General features: G+C 46.4%; 1 protein-coding gene across 5 annotated transcripts in view; it reads right to left on the minus strand.

Moving 5' to 3' along the window:
* LOC110503964 (protein turtle homolog B) overlaps window positions 1-8,893 on the minus strand; it is a 75,175-nt gene extending 66,282 nt beyond the window's left edge. For 3 of the 5 annotated variants that reach the window (XR_005039327.1, XM_036961386.1, XM_036961385.1), the window contains exon 1: window positions 8,603-8,893. Coding sequence is in view for 4 of the 5 variants with exons in the window: in XM_036961386.1 (XP_036817281.1) it covers window positions 8,603-8,666 (64 nt within the window). In the remaining variant the exon portion in view is untranslated. The remainder of the gene's footprint in view (window positions 1-8,602) is intronic. The other 2 variants (XM_021582652.2, XM_021582650.2) reach the window with 1 other exon arrangement.
* Window positions 8,894-9,822: the final 929 nt, after the last annotated feature.

The following is a 9,822-nucleotide window of genomic DNA, read 5'->3' on the forward strand; positions in this document are numbered from 1 at the left end:
ACTGGAATCAGCCCTAAACTGGAATCAGCCCTAAACTGGAATCAGCCCTAAGCTGGAATCAGCCCTAAACTGGAATCAGCCCTAAGCTGGAATCATCGCAGCCTCTCTCTCTCTACATTATGATTTAAAAAATACCCTTCATGACAGGGAACACATTATGCAGATTAGAAATTCTATACTTTACCTTCTACTCGATATCAGCTAGTGGGCCCTTCCTTCTATGCACAACATATGCTATTGAGCACAGCACACTCCCCTACATGAAAAGCAGCCTCATGAACAATACATCCTACACAGGCTGCCCACTACTACACAACACAGACAAGAGGCCATGCCACCACAGGCGAGCTGCCTACTATCTCTGAAACACCAGTGGCATTCATCTGACAGACAGAGATCTGGGTGGCATATACCTTTTAAAACACATCTTTAGCCTGACAGCACAGTGGCGTGAGCCAGCCCAGCCTAGTCAGTCTCTCTCCCCTCCACTCTCTGGCCCTCTGTAGCTGCATGTCCCCCTCAGACAAGCACAGACCAATTAAGGAAGGGCCCCAGCCCTCACTCAACAATTAGCTGACACCTGCTTTTGCCTGGGCACTGGGCACTGGGCACAGAGAGGGGGTGTGAAACGGGCCAGGCGTGCCAGAGGCCCAAAGGCCAGCTCAACACTGTGAAGCACTGCCAGAGGCCCAAAGGCCAGCTCAACACTATGAAGCACTGCCAGAGGCCCAAAGACCAGCTTAACACTGTGAAGCACTGCCAGAGGCCCAAAGGCCAGCTCAACACTGTGAAGCACTGCCAGAGGCCCAAAGGCCAGCTCAACACTGTGAAGCACTGCCAGAGGCCCAAAGGCCAGCTCAACACTGTGAAGCACTGCCAGAGGCCCAAAGGCCAGCTCAACACTGTGAAGCACTGCCAGAGGCCCAAAGGCCAGCTCAACACTGTGAAGCACTGCCAGAGGCCCAAAGGCCAGCTCAACACTGTGAAGCACTGCCAGAGGCCCAAAGGCCAGCTCAACACTGTGAAGCACTGCCAGAGGCCCAAAGGCCAGCTCAACACTGTGAAGCACTGCCAGAGGCCCAAAGGCCAGCTCAACACTGTGAAGCACTGCCAGAGGCCCAAAGACCAGCTCAACACTGTGAAGCACTGCACCCTTACAGGAAATCAGGATATACGGAGGGTGGTTGTAAGTCACTGACATTTCCCCCATGCTAACACGGATCGAGTCACATAGACTCAACTTCCTTCCTTTTTTAAACAAGTAGTAGATTCTTCAGTCATAATAACCTTGATGATTTACATCAAGAAGCATGCTTATTAGCACTTTCATATGGCTTGTCTAATTGCAGTTGGTTATGGAAAATTATGTTTATTCAACATCGATAAATCAAAGAAATTGCACTGCCCTCAAGAACAAGTGTGAGTGATGGAATCTGCTCAATAAATGTCTCTTTTCTTTTCTCTCTCTCTGTCTCTACCCTCTCTATCTGTGTGTCTACCCTCTCTCTCTCTGTCTCTACCCTCTCTCTGTCTCTCTCTGTCTCTACCCTTTCTCTCTGTCTCTACCCTCTCTCTCTGTCTCTACCCTCTCTCTCTGTGGCTCTACCCTATCTCTCTCTCTACCCTCTCTCTCTGTGTCTCTAACCTCTCTCTCTGTCTCTAACCTCTCTCTGTCTCTACCCTCTCTCTGTCTCTACCCTCTCTCTGTCTTTACCCTCTCTCTCTAACCTCTCTCTATGTCTCTACCCTCTCTCTCTCTACCCTCTCTCTGTGTCTCTACCCTCTCTCTCTCTGTGTCTCTACCCTCTCTCCCTGTGTCTCTACCCTCTCTCTCTGTCTCGACCCTCTCTCTCTGTCTCTACCCTCTCTCTCTCTCTCTCTCTCTCTCTCTCTCTCTCTCTCTCTCTGTCTCTACCCTCTCTCTCTTTGTGTCTCTACCCTCTCTCTCTAACCTCTCTCTCTCTCTCTCTCTGTCTCTACCCTCTCTCTCTGTCTCTACCCTCTCTCTCTAACCTCTCTCTCTTGGTCTCTACCCTCTCTCTCTGTCTCTACCCTCTCTCTCTCTGTCTCTACCCTCTCTCTCTCTCTACCCTCTCTCTCTGTGTCTCTAACCTCTCTCTCTGTCTCTACCCTCTCTCTCTGTCTCTACCCTCTCTCTGTCTCTACCCTCTCTCTGTCTCTACCCTCTCTCTCTAACCTCTCTCTATGTCTCTACCCTCTCTCTCTCTACCCTCTCTCTGTGTCTCTACCCTCTCTCTCTCTGTGTCTCTACCCTCTCTCCCTGTGTCTCTACCCTCTCTCTCTGTCTCGACCCTCTCTCTCTGTCTCTCCCCTCTCTCTCTCGCTCTCTCTCTGTCTCTACCCTCTCTCTCTGTCTCTTTCCTCTCTGTCTCTACCCTCTCTCTGTCTCTACCCTCTCTCTCTAACCTCTCTCTATGTCTCTACCCTCTCTCTCTGTCTCTACCCTCTCTCTCTCTGTCTCTACCCTCTCTCTGTCTCTACCCTCTCTCTCTCTCTGTCTCTACCCTCTACCTCTGTCTCTACCCTCTACCTCTGTCTCTACCCTCTACCTCTGTCTCTACCCTCTACCTCTGTCTCTACCCTCTCTCTGTCTCTACTCTCTCTCTGTCTCTACTCTCTCTGTCTCTACTCTCTCTGTCTCTACCCTCTCTCTCTGTCTCTACCCTCTCTCTCTGTGTCTCTACCCTCTCTCTCTCTGTGTCTCTACCCTCTCTCTCTGTCTCTACCCTCTCTCTCTAACCTCTCTCTATGTCTCTACCCTCTCTCTATCTACCCTCTCTCTGTGTCTCTACCCTCTCTCTCTGTGTGTCTCTACCCTCTCTCCCTGTGTCTCTACCCTCTCTCTCTGTCTCGACCCTCTCTCTCTGTCTCGACCCTCTCTCTCTGTCTCTACCCTCTCTCTCTCTCTCTCTCTCTCTCTGTCTCTACCCTCTCTCTCTGTCTCTACCCTCTCTCTCTTTGTGTCTCTACCCTCTCTCCCTGTGTCTCTACCCTCTCTCTCTGTCTCGACCCTCTCTCTCTGTCTCTACCCTCTCTCTCTCTATCTCTCTCTCTCTGTTTCTACCCTCTCTCTCTGTCTCTAACCTCTCTCTGTCTCTACCCTCTCTCTGTCTCTACCCTCTCTCTCTAACCTCTCTCTATGTCTCTACCCTCTCTCTCTCTACCCTCTCTCTGTGTCTCTACCTTCTCTCTCTCTGTGTCTCTACCCTCTCTCCCTGTGTCTCTACCCTCTCTCTCTGTCTCGACCCTCTCTCTCTGTCTCTACCCTCTCTCTCTCTCTCTCTCTCTGTCTCTACCCTCTCTCTCTGTCTCTACCCTCTCTCTCTAACCTCTCTCTCTTTGTCTCTACCCTCTCTCTCTGTCTCTACCCTCTCTCTCTGTCTCTACCCTCTCTCTCTAACCTCTCTCTCTTTGTCTCTACCCTCTCTCTCTCTGTCTCTACCCTCTCTCTCTCTGTCTCTACCCTCTCTCTCTCTGTCTCGACCCTCTCTCTGTCTCTACCTTCTCTCTCTCTCTCTCTACCCTCTCTCTCTCTGTCTCTACCCTCTCTCTCTCTGTCTCTACCCTCTCTCTGTCTCTACCTTCTCTCTCTCTCTGTCTCTACTCTCTCTGTCTCTTCTCTCTCTGTCTCTACGCTCTCTCTCTGTGTCTCTACCCTCTCTCTCTCTGTGTCTCTACCCTCTCTCTCTCTGTGTCTCTACCCTCTCTCTCTGTCTCTACCCTCTCTCTGTCTCTACCCTCTCTCTGTCTCTACCCTCTCTCTCTAACCTATCTCTATGTCTCTACCCTCTCTCTATCTACCCTCTCTGTGTCTCTACCCTCTCTCTCTTTGTGTCTCTACCCTCTCTCCCTGTGTCTCTACCCTCTCTCTCTGTCTCGACCCTCTCTCTCTGTCTCTACCCTCTCTCTCTCTCTCTCTCTCTCTCTCTCTGTCTCTACCCTCTCTCTCTGTCTCTACCCTCTCTCTCTGTCTCTACCCTCTCTCTGTCTCTACCCTCTCTCTGTCTCTACCCTCTCTCTCTAACCTCTCTCTATGTCTCTACCCTCTCTCTGTGTCTCTACCCTCTCTCTCTCTGTGTCTCTACCCTCTCTCTCTCTGTGTCTCTACCCTCTCTCCCTGTGTCTCTACCCTCTCTCTCTGTCTCGACCCTCTCTCTCTGTCTCTGCCCTCTCTCTCTCTCTCTCTCTCTGTCTCTACCCTCTCTCTCTGTCTCTACCCTCTCTCTCTAACCTCTCTCTCTTTGTCTCTACCCTCTCTCTCTGTCTCTATCCTCTCTCTCTCTGTCTCTACCCTCTCTCTCTCTGTCTCTACCCTCTCTCTCTCTCTGTCTCTACCCTCTACCTCTGTCTCTACCCTCTACCTCTGTCTCTACCCTCTACCTCTGTCTCTACCCTCTCTCTCTCTCTGTCTCTACCCTCTCTCTCTCTCTGTCTCTACCCCCTCTCTCTCTCTGTCTCTACCCTGTCTCTCTCTCTGTCTCTACCCTCTTTCTCTCTGTCTCTACCCTCTCTCTCTGTCTCTACTCTCTCTCTCTCTGTCTCTACCCTCTCTCTCTACCCTCTCTCTCTCTCTGTCTCTACCCTCTCTCTCTCTGTCTCTACCCTCTCTCTCTGTCTTTACCCTCTCTCTCTGTCTCTACCCTCTCTCTCTACCCACTCTCTCTCTGTCTCTACCCTCTCTCTCTACCCACTCTCTCTCTGTCTCTACCCTCTCTCTCTCTGTCTCTACCCTCTCTCTTTACCCTCTCTTTCTCTCTCTCTACCCTCTCACTCTGCCACACTCAGTCTCCCTCACTATGTCAATAACACTACATTACATCTCTTAAATTCTGCTGAGATGAATAATATGACTGTTATTTTTCCCTATTTAAATCTTTGGAACCTCCCTGTTCAATGATGGAATCATTTTCCCTCTTGACTGCCTGAGCGGTGCATGCGGTTTTACTGCCCCTGGGATTCTCGTGAGACTCATGAGACCCTTCCCTTTTTCCACATTTTGTTACATTACAGCCTTATTACATGTATTTTTTCCCTTGTCAATCTGCATAATACCCCATAACAACAAAGCGAAAACAGGTTGTTAGATTGATGAGGAAAAAAACTATTGAATCCATTTTAGAATAAGGCTGCAATGTAACAAAATGTGGAAAAAGTCAAGGGGTCTGAAAACTTTTTGAATGCTCTGTATATTTCAAATATATATGGGGGATTGGAAATGATGCAGACAATTACATTGATAGAAGCCACAATCTATTTCCAATATTAAAGCTGATCCACCCCCTAAAAAATAAAAAATAAATTAAGAAAAGAGGACTGGGGGCTTCAATCAGGCCTGTTCCTCATACTGGCTTTCCCAGAATGCTCCAGGCTTTGTTTGCAGGGAGATTCCACTGGGAGCGAACTGGCCGAGGCGAGAGGAGTGGTTGCAGCAGAAAGAGCTGGCACATGCCCAGTGCTGTGCTGGCAGAAGTCTGCCTTCCACAGCTTGAGCACAGGGCTTTCTCTAGGCTGGGTTTACAAGCTTTCCTCCCATGATTGGGAGAGTAAATAGAGCATATGCCTGACAGTGAATGAGTGAGGGTATAGGTTGTGTGTCCGAGTGAATGTGGGCTCCCGAGTGGCGCAGCGGTCTAAGGCACTACTTCTCAGTGCAAGAGGCGTCACTACAGACACCCTGGTTTGAATCCAGGCTGTATCACAACCGGCCGTGATTGGGAGTCCCATAGGGTGCTGCACATTTGGCCCAACATCGCCCTGGCTTTGGCCGGTGTAGGCTGTCATTGTACATAAGAATTTGTTCTTAACGGACTTGCCTAGTTAAATAAATAGAAAAAATGCATGTGAGTGAGGTATCTGTAGGTGAATGGGTGCTATAGACGAGTGAATGATATCAGAGAACGGTAGAACGGTTGAATGAATGAGTGAGAGAGAAGAGACTAGATGTGGGACTGACTGTATCCTTCTCTCAGGCAGGGGAAAGCAGTAATGGTACAGTAGGATGAAACACATAGTGCCGGAGACTGTGAATGGAGTAATTTCCTTTTAAACTTGAGTCAATTCAGGAGATAAATTCAAATGTAATTAATGCCCATAGTTTGTTACAAGGAACATTTTTTCTGAATTGATTGGAAATGGAAATGGATTGACCCCAACCTTGCTAGGGGCACTAACCTCTACCCTGACATCTTACTTCATCTACCAACATGCCTAACACAGAGATAGCAAAAGCAACAGGCAAAGGATGCAGACATCCTTAGAAAGTATACCAATTGTATTAATATTTCTCCACAAAAGCTGTTTAAACTAATATTTACATAGGTGGTTTTCAGATTTGTACAATCACATTTCAGCGGTTGACATTTCTCTAAAACAGTTTTTATGCAATAATAAATCCTAAGCCTAACCATTGAGGCCTAAACCAACAGAGTAACAACACCATGCATGGGGGGATTAAAAAGTAAAACCAACATTGTATAGCCACTGGTAATACCTATTTCAGGGATGGAACAGACAACCCTGAATGTGACCACTACATGAGAGACCAGGGCAGGTATTTCATTATCAAAGAAACTGCAAGAAAGGAAATAATAATGTATGTTTTGACTAAACTAAAATCTAATTATGTTTCATATATAAAAAACTCTTTATATTGTGTCGAACCCCTGGCCCTCACAAATCATACAAATTAACAATTCTAATCCTCAGTTGTCAAATGAGACAGAAAGCAGAGTAATTTTAGACAGAGGATGAGGGGTCATTGAGCTCAGTCATCATCACGTGACAGCTGGAGAAATCACTCCCCCATCTGGACACTATTGGAAGAGCAAGGTTAAATCAGTCCATGGGTCAACACAGTGTTTTCATTCAAATGTGAACAAACTTGCAGAATTGATATTGTAAATGTTAAACATTCCTTGCTCCGCTCCAGACCATTTGGTAAACACCTCTGATGGCCAGGGCACCCTTCACAACGCCCCTATCCACATCGACTGGACCGCAGTGAAGAAGGTGAAAAGCTTCAAGTTCCTCGGCGTACACATCACCGATGATCTGAAATGGTCCACCCACACAGACAGTGTGGTGAAGGAGGCTGAAGAAATTTGGCTTGGCCCCTAAGACCCTCACAAACTTTTACAGATGCACAATTGAGAGCATCCTGTTGGGCTGGATCACCCACCGCCTGGTACGGCAACTGCACTGCCCGCCACCACAGGGCTCTCCAGAGGGTTGTGTGGTCTGCCCAACACATCTCCGGGGCACACTGCATGCCCTCCATAACACCTACAGCACCCGAAGTCACAGGAAGGCCAAAAAGATCATCAAGGACATCAACCACCCGAGCCACAGTCTGTTCACCCCGCTACCATCCAGAAGGCGAGGTCAGTACAGGTGCATCAAAGCTGGGACCGAGAGACTGAAAAACAGCTTCTATCTCAAGGCCATCAGACTGTTAAATAGCCATCACTAGCCGGCTACCACCCGGTTACTCAACCCTGCACCTTAGAGGCTACTGCCCTATATACATAGACATGGAATCACTGGTCACTTTAATAATGGAACACTGGTCAATTTAGTAAAGTTTCCATACTGCTTTACTCATCTCATATGTATATACTCTATTCTACTGTATTTTAGTCAAAGCCACTCCGACATTGCTCATCTTAATATTTATATATTTTTTAACTCCATTCTTTTACTGTAGATTTGTGTGTATTATTGTGAATTGTTAGATACTACTGCACTGTTGGAGCTAGGAACACAAGCATTTCACTACACCCGCAAAAACATCTGCTAAATATGTGTATGTGACCAATACAATTTGATTAGATTTGATTTGAATTGTCAGTTACTGACACATCACACACAGCAGTTACATACCCTCTGAAATTGAATTTAGACAGACAATATTCATAACATTAAATGAACACATTCATGCACATACAAATTCCAATGTTATATGACAATATTTCTGCATTTCGTGACGAGTTACTTTCCCATATTGGAAACTAGTGTAGCGTCACACCCCTTTTGGGAAAATGATCACATTTGAGACTGCTGACACCTCTACTGATCATGACAGATTTTTTTCTAAAGCAAATAACAGAACAAAATGTATTTTTGGCCTTTTTTCTGACACATCTGAAACACATGCTCCTGGCTGTATAGGCTACTATCACCGACCATAGCACTATGTACTTACAGTACAGACAGTAATATGCTCGTAGTATTTCTCTGCTCAAATAACGGAGCAATTATTTTATACAGAATTATGCAATATGTCTCACATCTTTCCTTTCAAATGTGAGATTTTACTCTTAAGGCTGTATTACATAATTATATAATTACATGATAAGGAGTAGGCTAATATTTAACTAAATTATTTAGAAAAAAACAATTAACCAAGGCACAACTTTCACGTGACTAGAGGAAATGCAGCCATTTAAATCAATGAAATACAGCTATTGCGTTAATCTACCAATATAGAATGAGCATGCTATGCAAAGGCCAGCGGCAAACCCACATGCAGTCGCTCAAAATCATATATTATGGGCGGCACAAAATATATTGCACTTCAACTCACCTTGAGCGGCCGTTCCTCTGGTGCTGAAAACACTTGCTATCAAAGTGGCCACATACCAAATCATAGTACTATTGCCGACCAGCTATTACCACGCAAAGTGCCCCGTTCAACGGATCTTTCATATTCGACATTGCACAGCGCGCGCTCTTATCGATGCCTTTTTATTCATATTCTATGCACTTTCCTCTCGGTGATTCCCTTCATCCCTTCCCTCCCCCGTCCTTCCGTCCGCATCCTCTCCCGAAGAGACAGAGCACCTGCACCGCCGCGATTGTAGTAGACGGAACTGTTTTACGAGCGCATAGTGAAACCAAGTGTGATATTTTACCCAAAAGCTCCGCCTTTTCTTTCTTTGGATTGGTTGCTGATAGAGGATTTGGGGCGTGTATTGGTTATTATTCCGCCCCTTACTATGCGAATGACAGGAGAACATACGCGTACCAATTCAAGGTGAGTTGAAGCGTGCCGTAGTAGTAGAACCGCAGTATCATGCGCATTGACAGAGAGCAGAGTCCGCATCTTTAAACGCCTGCCTTGAAGTGTTCCTTAACAAGTGCCACCATCATTGTTAAATACCGACCAGTCTATTGAGAGCCTTTGAACATGCATTCATTATTCATGTCAATGTTGGCATATCTATTCATGCTGCGAGCTACGATGGTGATGCGCAAGAGCCATGATGCCTGTGCTGTGCCTGAGTCTCTCCTTCTGTCTGTCGCTCATTCACAGCCTCGAGCAGTGGTCATGTCGCTGTCACCGGGTTAAAACGTTCCTTTTCTGCTACTACAACCTCAGTTAATGTGTTGGGTGTGGCGACAGATGCCAACATTGTTTTACCCCTGTTTATTCGAGGACGGCAGGGAGGTTGCCTTGTCAGCTACTGCTCCCAATCCATCTGTAGCCTAGCTACAGCTGGCATAGCGTTGAAACCGTATCAGCACGCTCATTTTACATCTCCATTCAGTGGAAATGTGGAGAGATATGAAGATACACTTTTTCCAAACACTGCACATGACATAAACAAATCAAAATGATAGAAATTCTTTTTTTATATACCTCAGAAAAATAATCTAGAATCTAATGTACTTCTCCATCAATTCAAAATGGTGTTATTTTCCTCTCCATATATGGATAAAAGCAGTTTATATGGTTTTCAGTATCTTTAAGGTATTTACTCTGTCTTATTCCAGTGAATGATAGGCTTAATATTGCACATGTAG

The sequence above is a fragment of the Oncorhynchus mykiss genome, chromosome 24, assembly GCF_013265735.2.
Source record: "Oncorhynchus mykiss isolate Arlee chromosome 24, USDA_OmykA_1.1, whole genome shotgun sequence".
NCBI classification, from domain to species: domain Eukaryota; kingdom Metazoa; phylum Chordata; class Actinopteri; order Salmoniformes; family Salmonidae; genus Oncorhynchus; species Oncorhynchus mykiss.